Source organism: Procambarus clarkii, chromosome 13 (assembly GCF_040958095.1).
Source record: "Procambarus clarkii isolate CNS0578487 chromosome 13, FALCON_Pclarkii_2.0, whole genome shotgun sequence".
Classification (NCBI taxonomy): Eukaryota; Metazoa; Arthropoda; class Malacostraca; order Decapoda; family Cambaridae; genus Procambarus; species Procambarus clarkii.
In genome coordinates this window covers 29,417,606-29,442,291 of record NC_091162.1, presented here as the reverse complement: position 1 = coordinate 29,442,291, position 24,686 = coordinate 29,417,606, and the positions used below count along the sequence as shown (strand labels likewise).

The 24,686-nt window shown below is 45.9% G+C and overlaps 1 protein-coding gene across 1 annotated transcript in view; it reads right to left on the bottom strand.

Annotated features, from left to right (window-relative positions):
- The window catches only part of LOC123757291 (transforming growth factor beta receptor type 3), a 720,483-nt gene that overhangs the window by 193,441 nt on the left and 502,356 nt on the right, over positions 1-24,686 (bottom strand). The window contains 1 exon segment of the mRNA XM_045740847.2: positions 9,719-9,908. Coding sequence (XP_045596803.2) covers positions 9,719-9,908 — 190 coding nt within the window.

Below are 24,686 nucleotides of genomic sequence, written 5' to 3'. Positions count from 1 at the left end.
GCATGCATCACCATCCATCAGTATGGTTAGCTGGCAAATCCCTGACCACAGGTAACCCCACCTCGACCAGTCTTGCCACAAGGAATCGATCCCAACGACTTCGCAGTCAGGGAAGGGCACCACATACAACGGGAGATGCCTCAACCACCCCAATGTGAAGAGGTCCATCTCCGGGAGCACGTACGTCCGGCACAGCCAACTGAATGAGTTGGCGTCGACCATCCATTCAGTGGACAAGGGGAATGAACCAAGATAGGCTGTCCTCCAGGACGTTGGCCACCCCCGAATGTGAATGGCCAGGAGAGCCAAACCCCGAGAACTCAATAGATGAGTCACTCGAAGCGACCAGTCCCAAAGACCCAAGGACTGCATCAACCCCCACCCCCCCTGAGTACAGGCAATGAACCACCAGGAAGAAATCCGAATGGTTCATGAGTAACCCGAACCTTCCGAAGCAACATCCACACCACAGCAAACTCCTGCACCGTGCTTGTGGGCCAGACAGAAAGACGGACCCCCATCGCTTCTGGCCGGCCTGGTGAGCACTGGTCACAAAGTCCGAGCAAGGAGACAATGCATCCATGAACATATAGAGCAAGGGCTCAGGTAGGCACCAAGGCAATGAACCGCAAAAAAACCAAAGAGGGAGCCGCAACCCAGCAGCCAACTCAAAGCCCCTGGAGGCCGAACCCAGCGATTGCAAGAGAGGCGAAAGGGACGTCCCTGAAGTAACCACAACAGCTGATGAAGCCAACCCTAACCCGGCAGATAGACCTTCATGGCAAAGTTCAGGCTCCCACAGAAACCCTCGAGCAACCGCCAGGTGACCCGGAAGTTCCCAGAAACAAGCGAAGGCAGGACTGCAGCCAAAGCAGAGCCTCCAGAGGAAGAGACAAGGAAGCGGTCCGAGAGTCCCACTCAAGACCCAGTCAAAAATCGAACCTGAGAGGGAACCACATGGGACTTCCTCCAGTTCACCAGGAACCCAAACCCGGCAAGCTGGGAAAGCAAGAAACTCCTGGCGAGCAGACACGCGGACCGGCTGGGAGCCCAAACCAGCCAGTCATCGAGGTAAGCCAGACCTGAATCCCTAAGAGAGGTAGATGGGCCACAATGACCCAGGTAAGTCATGTGAACACGCAAGGTGCCAGATTCAAGCTGAATGGAAGGCAATGAAAGCGGTAAGCCTGACGCCCCACAACAAAACTGAGCCAATCCCTGAACCCTGGATGAATCGGGATGTGCCAATACTCGTCCCAGAGGTACCGGGGGTACACTATTCAAGCGCCTGGCTCCAAGAGGAGACGGTCCTGGGACAGAGTAGTCATCTGAAAGGAGGGAAAATAGACCCATGGGTTCAGACGGGACAAGTCCAGAATGAACCGTGGGTCCACGCAGTCCCGTTTCGGAACTGGAAACAGGCGGGAAACCCATCTGAGGGACGGGGCTGTTTCAACCACGCCCAAGTGAACCCACTCCGAGATGACCCAACAGAGTGCATGAGAAGAGGCCTGCCCCACCAGGCCCAAACCAGCCATAGATGGCGGGACCACCCAACGCCATCGCAACCCGTTTGAAGCGACCTGAAAAGCCCACAAATCGTGAGACCAGGTGTGAGCAAGCAGCACGAGCCTCTCCCCACATTGCCCCGTCAATGGGATGAACCGCGAAAGGGCTGACGCTCCTTACAAGAAACCGACTTACGAGGAGAGTGATCACCTCGCCAACCAAACGTTGTCAGTTCCTAAGGCTGCACCATCTGCAAAACTGGCAACACTGGCCTACCATTATGGGAGGAACCCTGAGCCCTGGCACGACCCTTCCAGGAAGACCCCCTATGGGCGTCCCAGAGAACCAACAAGTCCGACATGAGATAACAACTGGAAGAAGCTGCCTGCAGGTACTGCAACACCACAGAATCTCCAAACAGCAAAGGACAAAAAGGCAAAGAAAACCTAAGAGCCAGGGCCCAAGCAGATTCCAAGGAGGAAGCAAGCACAGCCTACCAACACGCGAGATGAGAAGCAAAAATTTAGAGACACTGTGCATCCCACAGGATTGGTGCAAACAGTTCCAACAGGGCATACAACACCCGCAGCATCGAAGCCAATGCACCAGACCCGGGATTGGCCCCAGGCCACATCCTCCTCAAGCCAATCCTTAGAGAACTTGAAAAGGGACAAGAACCACAAGACCGACGCCAAAAGACCATGGGCATACAAACTGTCAGCTACCAGGGCAGCCGAAAGGATGAGAACCTGCACGTGAAGCTGCACTATGCCGACATCCCGAGGAAGGGCAGGGGCAAACAAACACACATTGAAGTGCTCAAAGTCGCTCTCCAGGAAAACTTGGACCACCATAAGAGCCTCCCGCCACTCAAGCGCATGGGAATAACAGAACATATGCCACGCTTCCATAGAAAAAACAGGACGGTCCGTCAGCCAGGACAACTCCGGAACCTCATGATGAATCCAGTAAGAAAAAGAAGATCCAAACATAAACAAGGAAGGATCCATTATGGAGGAGTAATCCGGGTCACGCAGGAGGTAAGCCGCAAGTGCCTCCCACACCTCATGAGGCGGGATGCAAAGGGCCAAAAACCTTCGGAAGGACGGGACTGAATCCGGGGAGGGGTCGATGCCATATCAAACTCGTACATGGAGGGAGGATAAGAAAACTCCACCCCCGTGCATCAACAAGCTTCGCTTGGAGGGTACCAAAACCTCTCCAGGCCAAGTGGCCTCCAGACCTCCAAAACCCAGAAGCCAAGTGGGGTTTCATGGCGAAGAAGAGACTGACAGCCGCGACAGTTTCCCCAACGCAACACAAAGCCAGGACAGTCACAAGATACCTGGCAGCCAGGATCCTGTTTGACCTCCAAAACCCCCCCTACCCAAATGTCAACCCAAGACATATTACCAAAGACAGCAGCAATAGCAGTATGCTACCTCACATCATGGGCACGAGAGTAGACCACAGGCTAGCAATCTTGAGGTTATCTTGAGATAATTTCGGGGCATATTGTCCCCACGGCCCGGTCCTTGACCAGGCCTCCTTTTTGTTATACACCCCTAGGAAGCAGCCCATAGCAGCTGTCTAACTCCCAGGTACCTATTTATTGCTAGGTAACAGGGGAATCAGGGCGAAAGAAACTCTGCCCATTTTGTTTCTGCCTCCACCGGGGATCGAACCTGGAACCTCAAGACTATGACTCTGAAGTGTTGTCCATTCAGCTGTCAGGCCCCCCTAGACTTAATTACACTGTGGATAACCTGAGATACATGAGCCTTGGAACAAAGAACCACGGAAACCGGATCTACCTAGAACGCATCCACCGTCACCAAACCATTGACCTCCTGGTAGCGACATAAGGCCACCACCGGTCATAACAGATGATACACCCCCGGCCTAACCAACCAAGCCTCCATAACCAATAGACCCCTCTGGAAGCCAGCCATCTCATTCTTTGCCAGAAAAGAAGGAGAAGGCTATAAGTGAACTAAATGACCATAAGGACCAAACCAATAGAACCTCTGGCACCGGAGAAGAGCATGAAGCTCCCCAACCCAACCCTCAGAGGCCAAAGCAAACAAAAACAAGGCTTTCCCAGAAAAATTCCAAACTGAAGCCATCACGACAAACTGAGGAGAAGAAAGAAAGGAAAGAATGAGGTCCAAAGACCAAGATGGCTCAGGCAGGGCATGAGCAGGCCAGAGGTGAAAAACGCACAAGAGAGCTTGCGGAATAGAGTAGAAGTGACATCCACCCTGCATGCAAGCTGCAGCAAGCTGAGATGAAGACAGCAGGTGGGACACCATCAAAGAAGCCACCTAATCACTATACAAATAGCGATACACCCACATCAGAAAAAAACAGACCCGAAGATTAAGTCGAACCAGCGAGGTACCTCACCAGTCTGACCTGCTGAAAGAGGCAAAGTCACAGAAAAACTCCCAGGTTCGGATACCGAGCAAGCAGCACCAGAAACCAAAGCTGGGCTGGCCCCCATGGAGCCAGGATAATCGCCCTCCCCTGAAAGGATTCGAGCTAAGCCAGAACCCGGAGCAAAAGCCGGACTGAGGAAAGGATGTAAAGGAATCCCCCACTGTGACCAGTCCTACCAAAAAGTGCCTCACAGTCGGGGAAATGCACCACATACAATGGAAGATGCTGAGACCATGCTGATGCGAAGAGATCCACCTACAGGTGCCTATACATCCGACAAAGCCAAAGGAAGGAGGCTTCTATGACCATCCACTCTGTGGATTGAACCGTGACAGGCCATCTGGACACTCCATGAACGTGAACATGAGCGCTAAACACTGAGAACTCAGCAGAAGAGTTACCCACAGCAACAAGACCCCAAAGAGCCACAGAGGAGAGATCACCCCTCCCCCCCGGTTGAGACAATGAACCACAGGGGAAGAAGTCTGAAAGAGCCTGATTACTGAGGCCTGAGGAAGCCAAATCACAACCCATGCCACACCACCACAAACTCCCACACTGTGGTGTGAGCCCAACGTAAGGAAGGCGCCATGGCACCAAACCCCAAATACCAGAAGAGGAAGCCAGAGATGCAGCAAACCGATGCAAGGACACCGGAGAACGATCCCAGCAATCGCAAGAACAGCAAAAGAGGCTGCTCTGAAGATACCAGAACAGCCCCGAAGTCAAAAGCTGCCCAGTGGATAAACCAGCAGGGTAAAGTTCTGCCTCCCTCACAACTGTTCGACACCGCCGAGTGACCCAGGTCTCCCTCAAAACAGGTGAAGGCGGGACTGCAATAAGAGCAAAGCTGCAGGAGGGAGAGAAACAAATGCAGTCCGAGAACCCCACACTAGGCCCAGCCAGGCCGAACCCAGGACAGAACAAACTGAGACTTCAGTAAAGTTACCAGTAATCCGAACCCAGCAGGCTGGGAAAGAACCAGAACCCTGGCTAACAGACAAGAAGACCGGCAGGGAGCCAATGCCTACCAGTCATCGAGGCAGGCTGCCAGCCAGGAAGACACCGGAGCCACGTAATGCACCAGATCAGTGTAAGAGGAACAGAACTCAAACAAAACCGGAGCCAACAGAGGTGTAAACCAGGTCTCGCAGAAGGTATGCACCAAGGGCCTCCCAAACCTCCCCAGGGGGAAGCCGAGGAAAAGACGAATCTGAAAAACCCAAGGGCACCCGGAAACAAACCTAAGGAGGAGCCCTACCTACCGCATTTGCCGGCAGAAAATACGCACAATGTGTATTAAAAATGTTTTGTTTTTGGATAAAAATGAGCGAGCCCCACATCTACACAAGACAAGACAACCCTGGGAACACAAGACCGAGAGATATGACCACCACCCACAATTCCTCAGGAAAATGGACAGGTTAGAAAAAGAAAGATGAATCAATACGGCTGGTATACCCATAATGGGACACAGGTGGAAGCGGATTACCCAAAGGAACCACAGACATCAGAAAGAATGTGTCCAGTGGCAGACTAGTATGGAAATGGAATGCAGGAGGCAGTAAAGTGGTGAAGACTGACACCCTAAATAAGAGCAATCATAGACACGCAGGAGCTCGAGAAGCTCAGGAATGTGTACACCAGTAGAATGACGGGTGAGAAGCGAGCCCAAGAGCTGAAGTGCAACCCTGCAAGCACAACTAGAAGAGTACAACAAAGTGAGTACAAACTTACCAAAACAACAGACGACACACTGGCAGTGACAAGGAAAGCACACACCAATTCACGTACCTCCCCACCCATTTCATTGCAAACATAACCCACACCTGAGACGTGTCACACAAAAATGAACAAATGAGTTCAGGGGTTTAGCTCAGGGGCAAAGCTCAGGTGACTTCGGGGGACTGCCCCTTCTGATCTGGGTGCAGAGGTAGTTGAGCTTCTCTGTCCCGCCAAGGCTTCTTGGTTCTCCCAGCTGACTCCCTTCTTTGAAGACTTTCCATTGGACTCTGCCTTTTCTTTTTAGGCAGTGGGCATGGATGAGGGCTCTGCCCCGGGGCCTTTGGCAATAGTTTCTGGAGCTTGGGTTAAGAGTCCGTGTGGAGCTCTTTGGTTTCGTTTGATCCCGCTTGGGTCCTTCTCTGTGCAGGGGCTTCTTCTGCCGGGCTGGGTTTTTTGTACACTCCTCCTCTTTATGAGTTTGTGTCAGATGGGGCTCCCCCCTTCCCCCCCCCCTGAGTCCATTTCTAGGGTGCCTTAGGGTTCCTCAGATTTGTTCTTCTGGAGGTTTTCTTCCTCTCAGCCTTCCCGTGCGGAGGTTTGGGAGGCTTTTGACGCTTACCTTCTGTGGGACCCGGTTCACGCCTTAGGATGGTTCCAACTTCCATCGCGCTCAGTTTTTCTTCCCCCACAGGGTGCATTACAGGGTTCCTAGTTTCTTCCTGGCTGGCAGACTGTCCCTTCTCTTGGGGCTGGGATTGGCTTTTGTCATATCCACATGCTTGAGTGGTGGAAGGTTACCACAGTGTTGCAGGTTTTCTTGGGGGAAGGGGGGTAGGCTCTTGGGTTCCTCATTGAGTGCCACTTTGCTCCCACACTCCCTGTGATATTGCTCTGGTACAGTTGCATGATCAAGATCCTCTCTTTCAGCTGCTTTGGTGGCTGATGACCTCATAGTCGTTTGGCCTCTGACTGGCAATTCTTCGGTCTTCTGGTGCAGTGGCTTTCAGAAGATGTGAGGTCAGCACAGTGGGAGCCCTTGGCTGGGGTCTTTGTCTAGGCTGCTTCAGCATCCTCTGCCTTTGCTGAGCTGTTTGCACTGCTCCTCTAGGAGGCATTTTTCATATTTTCACTTCCTTTTTTTCAGCAGCAACCAAGCAGCTTGGGAAAAAAATTGAAGCGCCGTTTGCTAGCTGATGAACAGGTTGAGTCAGCCACAGTGTACTCCATCAGCCAAAAACACCCCCAAACCCAAGCAAGATGGAAAGCCCAAGACTCCTAGCTTACCCCCAAGGGTGAGTACCACCTCAAAAGAAGAAGCCTCCTAACAGAAGAGTGTCCTGAACGCCCCACGGAAGGTAACCCTGACCAATACAGGAGATTGAAGCCAGAGCACTCTGATGACTGACAGGCCCGAACATCAGTCAAGAACTGTCAGTTGTTGACCCGCCTGACCTCGGCTGGCTCCCAATAGCCAGCCAGCCTCCCATGCTCTGAAACTCTCCCTGGACAGATGTAATAGGACCCATTATCACCACACCAGAAATAAATATATTTTTGATAACCCCCAGAGTCAAACTTAATCTGTGTAAACACTCTATGCAAATTAAGGGACCAAGTCTATGGAACTCACTCCCTAGTGAATTGAAAAGCTGTCAAACTTTTGCCTCATTTAAAAGCAAAACCAAAAAGTACCTAATTTCATCTTCGTAGTTTCCTACACTGAGCTTTAAATTTGTTCTGTAGCTAGTGTTACCCAATCTCCCAATTTTTATGTATTTAACCCAAACATCCTTATCATTGTGTTCATTGCTGTCTTCTTTTATGTGCTAGCCATATGCTGTATTGTGCCTACCAATTTTTGTCAACTACCATTCACGCTGTCATTGCAATCAATCTGAGCTTACCTATGTGCTTTAATATACCTACAATTTTCTCTCATCTTTTCTTTTTCTTTTTTTTCTTACCTTGTAACTGTTATCATTTTTTATAAATTTTGCAAGTATTTACCTACTTAAAATTTTCTTAGATTAAGGACCTGCCCGAAATGCTGTGCATACTAGTGGCTTTACAAGATTGTAATTACTATATTATGTATCCTCACAATCCCAATGTACCTTCTTGTATATATATAAATAAATAAATAAATAAATAAATAAATAAATAAAATAAATAAACAATACACCCAAACAAGGGGAAGGGTGGAGCTAGCTAGTCGGTTACCTTGCTGTTACCTTGCAATGATTTTGGGGCTTAATGTCCCCACAGCCTAGTCCCCAACCAGGCTGCACCCTTTCTGGGTCCTTCCCTGGATGATGACAAAGATAATATCCTTTAAATGTAAAGTGTTCATGGACCATCACTCCCTATGCCTCTCTGAGGGAACCAGGTTTTGGCTTGTGGTCTCCAGTTGGAAGAAAGAACTCGGCAACTATGACACTCGTGTAGTATGGCACTTAACCCTTTAACTGCGCAACGCGCCTGCAGGCCCAGGCTTCAGGTGCGCAATGCGCCTCCGTGTATTTGTATTTTTCACGTTCCATTCAAAACTCCCGTGGCTACATGGGGTTCATATCAGCTTCCTCAAGGCTCTTGTAAACAGACGCCATCTTTAAAAAAAATCGTGGTCCACATTCCTGGGTGTGGGGGCCTCAGTAGTGAGTGAGCAACCAAGGCTGGTGCTCACAGCATGAGCGCACAGCACTGCCTGTTCAGCGTGTGACCACAGCATCGCCTAATAATGCCATAATATATATATATATAACTTGTATTATTTAGCCATGATAGTATTATAGAAGAGCCTGAGTGTGATAATGACTGGGTACAATGTTTAAATATCAGTGATTCAATGCTGTTCACGATGTTCACAGCGCTAGCCACAGCACCACAGCATTATTTCGTCCATTTAGGAATCTTCAAACTACTTTTTAGGTTCCTTTTCAAAATAAACTTGTGGTCAATTATTCATTTACAGGAATTAGTGACCAGGATTGTGGTTATAATTAGCATTGAGCGTAGTATTGTGGAAGGAAGAATTTTGGTGAGGGAGGGAGAGAATTGAGGTACCCTCACTGTGTGGCAGCCACTCTTGTTTTGCTCACCACACTAGCTTCATGGTTCGCTATGGGGAACACACATGTACATGGGTATATACAGTGTGTGTGTATAGTGTAATAACAGCATCAGAAGTTGGAGTGAGAGAGGGCTGGCTGGGTGTGGCTGCTCACACTCACTGTGTTCTGAGTGTGTTGATGGTGAATGTATATAGTGTGTGACAGTGTATAGTGTGTACATATGTTGTAAATATACATAAATGAACATGAAACATTGGTGTGAATAACTGTATGATGGGAGGAGGAATGTTGGCGAATACAATGTTGGAGGAGTGAGGGAGGGCTGGCTGGGTGTGACAGCTCACACTCGCGGTGTTCTGTGTGTATTGATCGTGAATGTATATAGTGTGTGACAGTGTATAGTCTGTAAATAGATTGTATATATACATAAATTAGCATGATACATGGTAAATATGTGCAACATATGTGTACGCAAGTGTCATGCACGTAACACAGTGTCCTCAGACAGTACGGATGTTTTACTGCCATAATATAGTGTACGTGTTCATTATACATAGGATTAGCACGTAAAAACAAGTAAAATGTATTTGGAACTGTGCGCAAAAAATGAACAAAAATATATTCGCGGCAACTGGTGCGTCCCGCCCCGGGCACCCTACTGGCCCCGGGAGCGTATGTCATGGGCGAACAGGGAATGATGACGTCACACGCCAACTTACGGACCCCATATCAGCCAAAGTACGTACAAATTCGATTTTTTTTTACATACCCATACTGAGGGAAGGGTTTTTGACACTTTAAAAAAAAACAAAAGAATTTTTTCAAGAGAATTTATTTCCTGCGCACTGGGGGGGGGGTGTCATATTTATAGGCCGCGCAGTTAAAGGGTTAATCAGTATGATAGCTTCTGGGAGACAATAGAGCTCCCCCAGAAAAACAGGCTTATGTTCAACATAAAATAAAATATACTTTACCCATTTTTTGAAGAACAGTGATGGTAATCTTGTTGGGAGTAGTTGTACGAGTGTAAGAAACCGGTGGCCCAACACGGGTAAGAACTGTCAATATCAGTTGGTCAAATGTTGCTGGAACATCAAACCTTCGCACTTCTACCATCACACCGGGTCCTGACACTGAAGTGTTTTCTACTTGATCTCCACCACCCTAACAATTAAAAGATTTTTTGATGTCATTAAACAAAACAGCATTAAAGGTAATGAAACGCCATTTTCTGGGTGAGACCTAGAGGCTCCCCGGAGCTTTCCAGGCTGTTATGAAAATGTTAGACTTTGGCATCTGTCATGTGTATGGAGTTCTGTGGGCCTACCGGGGACCACGAGCCAGAACCGGACCCTCCTCAGAAGAGGCATAAGGAGCAATGGCCTATAGAAACCCCTGTGTGGTTGGAAGCATTCTATGTCTGCCATTGACCGGGTCAGACACCCAGAAAGGTAAGAATCCCAAAACAAATCCTTATTGTGGTGCAAATTGTGACGAAAAGCCAAACAAGTGAATAGAACTCTCCAAACAGAAACGGGCAAACGAGTTTGATGTCACACATCGCTGCACCGCTGTCTGCACAGCTCCCCCCTCCCCGGTAGGGAAAAGGGGAAGCCCCAGACCCCCACACCAGCAATGCACCTCTCAGTTCTGAGGCTGGGCATCAAAACACGTGAAAAACCGCCGACCGGGGGGAGGGAGGGTTGCCGGGGAGGGAGGGTTGCCGGGAAGGGAGGGTTGCCGGGGAGCCTCCGGGTCTCACCCAGAAAATGCCGTTTCATTACATTCAACGCTGGTTTTCTGGGGGGGAAGCCCCGTCGGCTCCCAGAGCTACCTACCCAAAGACAAAAACAAGAGGGACCTAACCCGGGAGGCGGAGGACGCACACCCCCAACGCGAGGCAGAGACAAAAACTGCAACAGCCAATCCAAGGACACACAGGCCCAGTTCCTGGGCCCAACAAGGCCCAGGACCATCAATGAAGGAACGCAGGTGACGTCGTGCAGACGACGTCACCTCCGTCACCCATATGGCTCCTCCCAGCATAATCCTTTTGCTGTTATTACACTAATACATACATTATATATAAGTATCTACATTTGTGTTCACCATAGAGAACCACTGACCTGGTATGGTGAATGCAAACAATATCAGGTAGCCACACAGTCAGTAAACGATGCTGTCTCCCTCCGTCTCTCAGCATCACTCCTCCCACAGCGCTAATTATTACAACAATCCTGCTATTATCACAACCCTGGTTATTTATATCACAGTCATGGGTCATCTGTAATATTGTCATCACTAAATAATAACAATTATATATTTATTTTGACATTTTTCGGCAATGCTGTGGTCACAAGCTGAACAGCAATGCTGTTCGCTCATGCTGCGTGCGCCAGCCTTGGTTGCTCCAACAGTACTGTGCCTCTCACAACTGAGAATATTGCCCACGATTTTTAAAAAAAATGGCATCTGTTTACAAGAGCCCTGAAGAAGCTACTGTGAACCCCATGTAGCCACGGGCCATTTAAATCGGGCCTATGGCATATATATACGCCATGCGCACTGTGGGACATGTTACTCAGGGCGTATATATACGCCATGCGCAGTTTAAGGGTTAAATGGCACATAGCTATATACCATTTGACACCCACAGGCGCATACCAAAAAAAAAAAAAATTATTTTTTCTTCCTAACCTGTTAATTTGTGTTCACTGATCATGGGAAAAATAATAAAAAAATCGTAAGTGGCATATATTGCCCGCTATAGGGAGGGGAAGTCTGGCAAAAAACAGGAGCTGACTCAGCGTGCGTCCCAGGCGGTCTGTTGCTCGCCAGCTGTCAGGCCGGAGTTGCCACAAAGAGATAATTACCTAATTATTTCAATGTCTCTGATTGATTTTTCATAGTTTTTTTTGCTGTAATATTATTCAATAGTATGTAGTTTGATATATTTATATAATAAAATGAGTGAATCATCGCTGTACTCAAAAAATATGGTGTGCATATTGTTGATTCAATTATGTTCATCAATCAGTGAACAAATACTTTGTCGGTTATTACACTATATACACAGGTTGTATATAAGTATCTGCATGTTTTGTTCACCATAACGAACCACTAAGTTGCTATTATGAGTCAAAAAGTAACGAAGAGGAGTGACCGCCGTGTACCAGCCAGCCACTCACGCCCTCCCTCAAGTCACCTGACTCACCCACATTCTCCTCCCACAATACTGTTTTTGCTTTTATTCACTATATACAGACGCTATATATAAGTATCTACATTCGTGTTCACCATAACGAACCACTAAGTTGGTATGCTGAGTGGCAGTGGCAGTGGCAGCCCGCCACTGGCTGCCACTCCCTCCCTCCCTCACCTCACCTGACTTGCCACCATTCTCTACCCACCATACTGTTTTTGCTCTTATATACAGACGTTATATATACGCATTTATATGTTTTGTTCACCATAACTGTACATCTAAGCTTGTATGGTGAGTAAAGGCACAAAGACGTAGGACCTCACACAGTCAGCTGATGGCTGCCGCCCTCAAGGCCAGACGCACTAATATTTCTTCTCCAGCAATACTTTTTTTCATTTTTCTCTTGTAATGTATGTTTATCATTTATCAATTATGATTGAAATTACCTACTTAAAATTATCTGCTAGATTAAGGACCTGCCCGAAACGCTGTGCGTACTAGTGGCTTTACAAGAATGTAAATACTGTACTATCCAATGTATTCTCACAAACCCAATGTACCTTCTTGTATATATATAAATAAATAAATAAATAAATACTATTTGTGGTGTTATTACGCTATATACACACATTATAAATAAATATCTATCTGTTTTATTCACCATACTTGTACAGGTAAACTGGTATGGTGCCCAAAAACCATTGTGGTAACCAGTAAACAACACCGTCGTCTGCACGGTGGCGTCGTGCAGACGACGCCACCACCCTCACCAAAATGGTGGCTCCCAACCTACTCTTGCTGTTTATACCCTCTATACACACGTTATATATAAGTATCTAAATTTGTGTTCACCATAGCGTACCACTAAGCTGGTATAGTGAGTGCAGTCAATAAAAGGTGGCCACACACAGTCAGAAGACAATGCCACTAGCCTCCCTCCCACAGCATTACTCCTCCCTCCATGGCACACAGCGCTAAATATCACCACAATCCTGCTATTATCAGAACCCTGGTCAGTTTTATCAGTCAGGGGTCTTCTGTAATAATATCATCGCTACATAATAGCATAAACAAGTATATTATGGCATTTTTAGGCGATGCTGTGGTCACAAGCTGAATAGCAGTGCTGTGAGCTCATGCTGTGTGCGCCAGGCTTGGTTGCTCACTCAATACTGAAGCCCCTCACACCTGGGAATTTGGCCCACGATTTTTTTTTTAAATGGTGTCTGTTTACAAGAGCCCTGATGAAGGTAATTACCTAAGTGTAATTACCTAAGTGTAGTTACAGGATGAGAGCTATGCTCGTGGTGTCCCGTCTTCCCAGCACTCTTTGTCATATAACGCTTTGAAACTACTGACGGTCTTGGCCTCCACCACCTTCTCACTTAACTTGTTCCAACCGTCTACCACTCTATTTGCGAAGGTGAATTTTCTTATATTTCTTCGGCATCTGTGTTTAGCTAGTTTAAATCTATGACCTCTTGTTCTTGAAGTGCCAGGTCTCAGGAAATCTTCCCTGTCGATTTTATCAATTCCTGTTACTATTTTGTATGTAGTGATCATATCACCTCTTTTTCTTCTGTCTTCTAGTTTTGGCATGTTTAATGCTTCTAACCTCTCCTCGTAGCTCTTGCCCTTCAGTTCTGGGAGCCACTTAGTAGCATGTCTTTGCACCTTTTCCAGTTTGTTGATGTGCTTCTTAAGATATGGGCACCACACAACAGCTGCATATTCTAGCTTTGGCCTAACAAAAGTCATGAACAATTTCTTTAGTATATCGCCATCCATGTATTTAAATGCAATTTTGAAGTTAGACAGCATAGCATAGGCTCCTTGCACAATATTCTTTATGTGGTCCTCAGGTGATAGTTTTCTATCTAGAACCACCCCTAGATCTCTTTCTTTATCAGAATTCTTTAAAGATTTCTCACATAATATATAGATTGTGTGGGGGTCTATATTCTCCTATTCCACATTCCATAACATGACATTTATTAACATTAAATTCCATTTGCCAAGTGGTGCTCCATATACTTATTTTGTCCAGGTCTTCTTGAAGGGCATGACAATCATCTAAATTTCTTATCCTTCCTATTATCTTAGCATCATCAGCAAACATGTTCATATAATTCTGTATACCAACTGGTAGATCATTTATGTAGACAATAAACATCACTGGTGCAAGAACTGAACCCTGTGGTACTCCACTTGTGACATTTCTCCATTCTGATACATTGCCTCTGATTACTGCCCTCATTTTTCTATCAGTCAGAAAATTTTTCATCCATGATAGAAGCTTACCTGTCACCCCTCCAATATTTTCCAGTTTCCAGAACAACCTCTTATGTGGAACTCTGTCGAAAGCCTTTTTTAGGTCCAGATAGATGCAGTCAACCCAACCATCTCTTTCCTGTAATATCTCTGTGGCTCGATCATAGAAACTGAGTAAATTCGATACACAGGATCTTCCAGTTCGAAAACCATACTGTCTGTCTGATATTATATTATTTCTCTCCAGGTGAACCAGTTTCCCATTTAGTTTTGATTAGTTTTTCCAATACTTTCACTATTACACTTGTCAAAGATACGGGTCTATAATTGAGGGGGTCTTCCCTGCTGCCACTTTTGTAGATTGGAACTATGTTAGCCTGTTTCCACACGTCTGCTACGATTCCTGTACACAGGGATGCCTGAAAGATCAGGTGAAGTGGAATGCTGAGCTCAGATTTTCCACTTCATCTCTAGACACCTCTATCCGCTCCATGTTGTTCTCTGGAATTCTTATTGTGTCTGGTTCTCTGAAGATTTCATTTTGTACAAACACACTTTGGAACTTTTCATTTAATGTTTCACACATTTCCTTTTCATTTTCCGTGAATCTGTTTCCCATTTTCAACCTCTGGATATTATCCTTTACCTGCAATTTGTTGTTTATGAATTTGTAGAATAGGCCCGGTTCTGTTTTACATTTATCCGCTATCCCTTTTTCAAAATTTCTTTCTGCCTCTCTCCTTACTGCTGTATAGTTGTTTCTCGCATCTTTGTATCGCTGGTATATTTGGGGGTTTGGCCTCTTCCTATACTGATTCCAATTTTGAGTCTTTTGGTCTCTTGCCCTCTCACAATTTCTGTTGAACCAATCCTGTTTTCTGGCCCTGCATCTCTGTTTTGGTATGAATGTTTGTGTGCCTTCCTCGTATATTTTTAAAAATTTGGCATACATTTCACTTACTTCCCTGCCTAGCAACAATTCTGTCCAATTACACTCCTTAAAAAAATTTCGAAGTTCCCCATAGTTGCCTCTCCTTAAATCGAGTTTATCAACTGTTTCAATGTCCCCATTTTCTTCTAGATAATATCTTAAGGCATAATCAATGTACAACAGGACATGATCACTCTTTCCCAAGGGAGGAAGGTACTGGATGTCAAATATCTCTTCTTCTTTCCTGGTGAATACTAGATCCAGTACTGACGGTAGATCTCCTTCCTCACTCTTGTGGCCTGCTTTATGTGTTGATACAAGAATGTCTCCAGAATGAGGTTTACAAATCTGCATGTCCAAAAGTCCTCCGTTCTTGCTTCATAGGCCTCCCAGTCTATTGCTTTAACCCCTCAAACCGCGCATATCATATATAAATGATATCAGTGACAAAACCGAAACCGCGCACATCATTTATATATGATTTCGTGTCTAGCGCTATAATTTAAACTCCCCGCCTGGGATAGGGGCAGCTATAGTACAGCCATGACCGATAGTTGCCAGATGCCACCTAGAAAAAAAATCCAGGCCAATATTCTTGGGTGTGAGAGCGTCAGTATTGAGCAAGCCACCAAGGCTGGCGCACGCAGCACGAGCTCACAGCACCGCTGTTCAGCTTGTGACCACAGCATCGCCTATAAATACCAAAATATATATGATACTGCTATTATTTAGCAGAGTATTACTGAAGCCCCCTGACTGTCATAAAACTGACCAGGATTCTGATAATAGCAGGATTGTGGTGATATTTAGCGCTGTGCTCCATGGAGGGAGGCGTAAGGCTGTGCGAGGGAGGGTTGTGGCGTCGTCTTCTGACTGTGTGTGGCCACCATTTATTGACTGCACTCACCATACCAGCTTAGTGGTTCGATATGGTGAACACAAATGTAGATACTTATATATAATGTGTGTATATAGGGTATAAACAGCAAGAGGAGTAGGTTGGGAGCCGCCATTTTGGTGAGGGCGGTGGCGTCGTCTGCATGACTTATCATGTTGTTTACTGGTGACCACAATAGTCTTTGGGCACCATACCAGCTTATTTGTTCAGGTATGGTGAATAAAACAGGTAGATACTTATATATAATATGTGTATATAGCGTAATAACACCACAAACAGTATTGTTGAAGGACAAATATTAGTGCGTCTGGCCTTGAGGGCGGCCGCCGATTAGCTGACTGTGTGAGTAGCTACGTCTTTGTGGCCTTTACTCACCATACAAGCTTAGATGTACAATTATGGTGAACAAAACATGTAAATACGTATATATAACGTCTGTGTATAGTGAATAAATACAGAAAGAGTATTGTAGGAGGTGAATGAGGGTGAGTGAGGTGGTGTTGAGGGTGGGAGTGGCAGTGAGTGGCTCGCTGGTGTTTGGCGGTCACTCCTCGTTGCTTTTTGACTCACAAGACCAACTTAGTAGTTCGTTATGGTGTACAAAACATGCAAATACTTATATATAACCTGTGTATATAGTGTAACAACAGAAAAACTATTTGTTTATTGTTTTATGAACATAATAATTGAATCACTAATATGCACACCATAATTTTGAGTACAGCGATGGTTCACACATTTTATAATATAAATATACCACAATTCACTGTATGGAATAATATTACTGCAAAAAACTAAGAAAAAATCAATCAGAGACATTGAAATAATTAGGTAATAATATATTTGTGGCAACTGCCGTCTGACAGCTCGGGCGGAGTAGACCTCATCTGGCGAAGGCTCTGCCAATGCCCCTTTTTTGCCACACTTCCCTACCCTATTGCGGCTAAAATATGCCACCTACGATTTTTTTGTTATTATTTCCGTGATCAGGGAACAAAAATGAACACTTCTATAAGACGAAAGAATTTTTTGGATATTTTTTTGTTGTTGCGCCTGTGGGTGTGAATTCCATTTGGGCCCCTAGTGGTTTGAGGGTTAAAGTTGAAGTCCCCCAGTATCAACAGTCGTGATTTATCTTTATCTGCTTGTGCAATAATCTCATGACCATTATGAGGCCCTCTCGTTTGTCATCCAGTTCTTCCTTTGTCCATGTGTTGCTTGCTGGTGGGCTGTAGGCATTTACAATTATCAGCTTATCATCCTGATTCCAGATCTGCAATGCCATTATGTCAATATCTCGACGGTTTTCAAATATTAACTCTCTTACCTTCAGGTGTTTTTTCACCAGTACAGCCACTCCTCCCTTCCTAGTTTTCCTGTCACGTCTCCAAACTGAATAGCCTCTTGGGAATATGACTTCATTTATTATATTTCCTTCAAGTTTTGTCTCTGATAATGCAACAATATCTGGGACCCTAAGCTGGATTATATCTTGCAACTCCAAAGTTTTTGACCTCACTCCATCTATGTTGGTATATACAATTTTCAGGAACATGTTCCCTTTTCCTTTGCTCTTTACTCCCCCTTCCACTACTGATCTTGTTGTTTTGTTTTTATGTACCATTTCACAAGCTTTCCAGTCCCTGTCACTTTGTAAAAAAAAGAATTTCTGTCTTCTTCATTTCTATCCCCATTTAGACGTTTTGCCTCAATTAGGTTCATTTTCAGCATTTCTCTGTCTTCCTTGGAGAGGTCTTGTCTTATTGACCAAAGTTTGCCAACCTCATCACTCTGCAGTTTCCTGGCATTTCTTAGCACTTCCATCATGTTTTTCACTCCATTAAACGTCACCCTTAAGGGGAGGTTCTTTTCTTTCTCATATTTTCCTACTCTTCTAAAATCACTGACATTTTCCTTTGAGCCTTCTCCTAAACCTACTATTTTCTCTATGATTTTCATCTCTTCTGCCGCTCGGTCCACCCTAGATGAAATTTCCTTCTCTAAACATCCAAAAATGATTATGGACTTAGTTCTATCTGCAGTGTTTTGTACCAGTTTACTGTTGGTAACCAGTTCTTTCCTAATTGCTTGCCTAATTTCTGCTTCTTGTTGGTCATTTCTGGTTTTGACTTCTGAACACACTTCTTTGATAGTCTCTTTCTCTTTTACAACTTGAGCATATGTTGCTTTTATTTTCTCTTTATACTTTTCTATTTCTTTATTCACCTCCTCTATGTGAGTTGTCACTGAAGTTTCCAGTTGGAGATCCTTACCTAACTCTATGTTAGCCCTTAGGCTTGCTTGGAGTTGTTCACCATATAAGTCTATTTCTTGTTTAATTCTTCAAAGTCACCACACTTCACTTTCCATGCCTCATTTTCTTTCACTAGTTCCTTGATTTGCTCCTCCTGATTTGTTACCTTGTCTGTTAATGCAGTAATAATCTTACCTTGCTGAAGAATACTCCCTTTTAGAGTGCAAAGCTCACTCCTAAGAGCTCCATTGTCCTCTTCCAATTTAAGCACTTTTTCTTCATACTTCTTTTGCATATCCTCAATTATCTCTAACCTGCCAAGAACACCTCCTTTCCTTATATCTTGTGGTGAGAATCCTTTGAAACCATCATCTGTTGGTGTGTCTACATTCCCAGTGGTGGTGGCTGCGGCCATCTTTGTTTTGTTCTAGAACCAAAACAAACTTTTCCACTCAGCTATTTTCACTCACTTTTACTTGTTTATTGTATTTTATTTGCTTTTACACTTCCCTGAACCTTTATGTAACATGGGACACCACTTTAGCCCTCAACCTGTTCCCAATACTTAGGTAATTCGATATTTCCAGGAGCTTGCTGCAGTTTGACTCCTGCCTCCTCCCAGCTCGGTGTGGTGAACCCCGTGTATCCGCGGGCCGTTTAAATCTTGCGTAGTACTCCAAAGCATCACATGATGCGATGCGAAATTTACTGCAAGTCGCTCAAAGTATCATATGATGCGATGCGCAATTGAAGGGTTAATAGAGAATAACCACCTCTCACCAGCCCATGTGGGAACGTAGTGCCTATACCAGGCCATACACCAGGCCCAAGTCTACATATACTTACCTCGGTATACTTAGATTATAGTGAAAAGTGATACAGTGAATAGTGAACGATAACAAAACAGGCATAAAGGCTTGAAAGTGTAGGAAAATTGCCACGTGGAAAATTTGGAACGTATAATTCAGTGAATAGTGAGGCAACACACACACACCAGACTATGTACAGGGGGCCACGAGGCTTGTGTACACACTCAGAAGGCTGTGAAGGGTCGCTCCACCCCTCCCCCCTTTACGAATGGTCAACAACTACTGGTCACTACCTTACCACCACCACCACCACTGACCAGAAGCATTATGGTCAGAATGCCTTTAGTAACGATGTGCACAGAATGCAACAAGGAAGTAGATTATTAGCAGAGTTTCCAGTGCCAACTATGTTCAGCAGCCATACACAGTAAATGTGCCAACATGTCAAATAATGCCAAGAGAATTGGCCCCAGAGGCCACTCTGTGTACTGGTTCTGCAAAAAGGATAATATTACTCTCTTGAAGATGATTGCAATTCTTGATTAAACCTCAGCAGAGCACAGAGAATCACTTCTAATTGCCTGCACAGAAATCTCCAATGTTTTCAAACAAATTGTCAAGGACACCCAGGCAGAACCAGAATTGGAGTTACATCTCAGCGCGTCGAGGCCGGGTGCGACGTTGGCGTCGGGGCCGGATGCAACGTTGGTGGCGGGGCCAGATGTGACGTTGGCGGCAAGGCCGGATGCGACATTGGCAGCGGGGCCAGATGCGACGTTGGCGGCGGGGCCGGATGCAATGTTGGCGGTGAGGCCGGATGCGACGTTGGTGGCGGGGCCGGATGCGACGTTGGCGGCAGGGCCGGATGCGACATTGGTGGCGGAGCTGGATGCGACATTGGCGGCGGGGCTGAATGCGACAATGGCGTCAGGGAAATGAATCGCGGAACAACTTGAGAGCCGCACCCTATCTCAAGAACAGCGAAGGAGGTTAGGTAGAGAAACAGAAACAATTGAACTAAAGCTACAAGAATCATACAAAACCCAGGACAGACAACGAGAGCAAAAGGCCATCAGTGAAATGGAGAGAAATCCGAAATATTTTTCTCCTATGCAAAATCAAGATAAAAAACCACATCCAGTATCGGGCCCCTGTGAAAGGGAGATGGAACTTTCACTGATGACAACAAAGAAATGAGCGAAATACTGAGGAATCAGTACAACTCTGTTTTCAGCAAAGCCATTAAACACACTGAAGATTGATAACCCAAATGAATTTTTCATGGGTATGATACCAACATCAAATCATATATCAGATGTCACCGTATCCCACTGGATTTTGAAGAAGCCATAGAGAGTATGCCTATGCACTCTGCACCAGGCCCTGACTCTTGGAACTCCATATTCATCAAGAACTGTAAAAAAACGCTATCGCAGGCCCTTCACATTCTTTCGAGACAAAGCCTAGATACTGGCAATTTCCCTGACATATTAAAAACAGCAGAGATAGCACCGCTCCATAAAGGAGGAAATAAGACAGAGGCAAAAAAATTACAGACGGATAGCACTAACATTGCACATCATAAAAATCTTTGAGAGTGCTAAGAAGTAAGATCACAAAATACATGGAATCACAGCATCTCCATAACCCTGGACAACATGGTTTCAGAACAGGGCGCTCTTGCCTGTCGCAGTTGCTGGACCACTATGACATGGCACTAGATGTCATGGAAGACAAACAAAATGCTGATGTAATTTACACAGATTTCACAAAAGCTTTTGACAAATGTGACCATGGTGTTTTTGCACATAAAATGCGTTCAAAAGGAATTACCGGAAAAATAGGCCGATGGATCTACAATTTCCTGACTAATAGAACCCAATGTGAAACAGTCAACAAAATAAAATCCGGACCATCAACCGTAAAGAGCTCAGTCCCCCAGGGTACTGTGCTTGCTCCAGTACTTTTTCTCATCCTCATATCGGACAAAGACAAGGACACAACCTATAGTACTGTATCATCCTTTGCAGATGACACGAGGATTTTTATGAGAGTAGACAACATAGAGGACACGGCAAACCTCCAATCAGATGTCAATCAGGTCTTTCTATGGGCTACAGAAAATAACATGGTGTTTAACGAAGATAAGTTTCAGCTCATGCGCTACAGAAAAAATGAAAATATAAAAATGGAAACCATGTACAAAACTCAGTCAAATCATAACATAGAACGGAAAGGCAATGTAAAAGATTTGGGTGTACTGATGTCAGAAGACCTTACATTTAAAGAACACAATAAAGTAGCCGTCACAAATGCAAGAAAAATGACAGGTTGGATAACAAGAACCTTTCACACTAAAGATGCTATACCGATGATGATACTTTTCAAGACGCTAGTGCTCTCTAGAGTGGAATACTGCTGCACAATGACAGCCCCTTTCAAAACTGGAGAAATTGCTGACCTGGAGAGTGTGCAGAGATCCTTTACTGCTAGAATCCACTTGGTAAAACATCTAAACTATTGGGACCGACTAAAGAGCCTAAATCTGTATTCTCTTGAGCGCAGGCGTGAGAGATACATAATAATTTACACATAGAAAATAATAGAGGAGCTGGTCCCAAATCTGCACACAGAAATAACAGCACATGAGACCAGAAGGCATGGCAGGATGTGCAGAATACCCCCGATGAAGAGCAGAGGTGCAACAGGTACTCTGAGAGAGAACTCTATCAACATCAGAGGCCCGAGACTGTTCAACACGCTTCCGCTACACATAAGGGGCTTAACTGGCCAACCCCTCACAGTGTTCAAGAGAGAACTGGATAAGCACCTCCAAAGGATACCTGATCAACCAGGCTGTGACTCATACGTCAGGCTGCGAGCAGCCGCGTCCAACAGCCTGGTTGACCAGTCCAGCAACCAGGAGGCCTGGTCGACAACCAGGTCGCGGGGTCGCTAAGCCCCGGAATCACCTCAAGGTAACCTCATAGTAAGGTAAGGTATGGAGTTCAGACCTACCAGGGACCAGAGCCGGAACCTGGCCCCTTCAGAGAGGTTTCAGGGAGCAATGGTCCTGGAAAACCCCCCCTTGTGGTTGGGGGTTTTCCTTATCTGCCATTGACCGGGTTTATGCACCCAGAAAGGTAGGAATAACAAAACAAACCCCACATGGTAAGAAACTAAAACAAAAAACTGAACAGAGTGGTAGAAACTCCCTACAATCCAAAGGAAACAAGCAAACAAGCAAACATCACACATTACTGCTGTGCCGCTCATCTGCGCAGCCCTCCCCTCCTCCTGAGGGGGAGGGGGGCACCAGACCTCACCGCTCCAGCTGCCTAGCACTCCAGTTCGGAAGCTAAACCTTAACCAACACGAAAAACCACCGACCGGTGGGAGGGAGGGTTGCCAGGGCGCCTCCGGGGCTCACCCAGAAAATGGCATTTCATTACATTCAATGCTGGTTTTCAGTGGGGGAGCCCCTACGGCTCCCTGGAGCTACATACCCAAAGAGAACATTAAAAAAAAGGCTGACCCGGGAGGCGGCCACCACAAACTCCGCAATGTGAAGTCGAGACAACAGGCAGCAACCTGCTACCCAAAGCAACACAAGAACGCCCAGGAGCACACACGCTCACAAAATAACAGGTGGCCGGGAATCTGTGCGACTTCCAAATCCCTGTGCCCGAAATGAGCCCAAGACATGTTACCAAATACGGCAGCGAAAGCTACAAACATCCGAACGGCACGGGCGCAAGGATAGACCATCGGCTGATAGACTTAGGAACATTGCGGACAACCGGGGAGACCCGAGCCCTGGAACAAGCAACGAGGGAAACCGGATCAACCCAAAGCGCATCCCTAGCCATGGCACCCAGGTAACGGCGGAGAGCCGCAACCGGACATAACACATGACACACCCCGGCCGAACCAACCAAGCATCACTAACCCAAGGATCCCTCTGGAAAGCAGCAGTCTCGGCCTTCACCAGAAAGAAGGCTGCAAACTTACAAACCTACTACCAGTAACAAAAGAGCAGGAAACCCCCTGCGCCGGAGGAGAGCCGGAAGCTCCCTGAGCCGACCCGCAGGGGCCAATGCCAACAAAAATACGGCCTTTGAAAAACAATCTTGAACCGAAGGAGCTACTACAAACCGAGGAGAGGAAAGATAAGAGAGCACCCTGACCAAGGACCAGGACGGCTCAGGCGGTGCATCAGCAGGCCAGAGGTGAAACAAAGAACGAGAAAGCGTATGGAACGGGCCGGATATGACCCCCACCCCGAACGCAAGCCAGAGCGGCTCCGCCAGCGCCGCATGATACAAGGTGACAGTAAGAAGCATCAATTAATGGTCCTGAAAAAGCAAGAAAGGACAAGACAACTCGATGCAAGAAAAAGGCGAAAAGAAACGCCAGGAAACTAAATACTGTCGCCAAGACGAAGCTCACTGGTGGGACACCATCAACGAAGCCATCTGATCACCATAGAGATGGTGATAGACCTGCGTCAAAAGACCAGGCATGAAGAGCTGAGGAGAAGGCTGAACCAGCCATGTACCGGATCAGTCCGATCTGCCAAAAGAGGCGGAGCTGCGGAAAACACAGCATCGCCTAAAAATGCCATAATATACGTGTTCATGCTATTATGTAGCGATGATATTATTACAGAAGACCCCTGACTGATAAAACTGACTAGGGTTCTGATAATAGCAGGATTGTGGTGATATTTCGCGCTGTATTGGGAGGAATAATCTTGGTGGGGAGGGAGGTAACATTGTCTGCCGACTCTGTGTGACCACCTTTTACTGTCTGGACTCACTATACCAGCTTAGTTGTTCGTTATGGTGAACAAAACATGCAGATACTTATATATAACGTCTGTATATAAAAGCAAAAACAGTATGGTGGGAGGAGAATATTGGCGAGTCAGGTGAGGTGAGGGAGGGGGAGGAAGTGGCAGCCAGTGGCGGGCTGCCACTGGCTGCCACTGCCACTACCACTCAGCATACCAATTTAGTGGTTCGTTATGGTGAACACGAATGTAGATACTTATATATAACGTGTATATACAGTGTAATAACAGCAAAAGGAGTGTGGGGAAGAAGCCAATTTGGTGATGGGGGTGGCAACATCTGCATGATTTGTCATGTTGGTAGGGGTGACCACTATGCTCTTTGGGCATTATACCGGCTTAGTTGAACAGTTATGGTGAACAAAACATATAGATACTTATATATAACATCTGTATATAGGGTAATAACACCACAAACAGTATTGTTGGGGGTGAAATTTTAGTGCATCTGACCTTGAATGTGTGAGGGAAGCAGCCGCCAGCTGACTGTGTGTAGCGACGTCTCTTATTGCCTGAACTAACTATATCAGCTTAGTTGTACAGTTGTGGTGAACAAAACATGTAGATACTTATATATAACGTCTGTATATAGTGAATAAAAGCAAAAACAGTATTATGAGAGGAGAATGTGGGTGAGTCAGGTGAGTTGAGGGAGGGAGGAAGTGGCAGCCAGTGGCAGGCAGCCACTGGCTGTCACTGCCACTCAGCATACCAACTTAGTG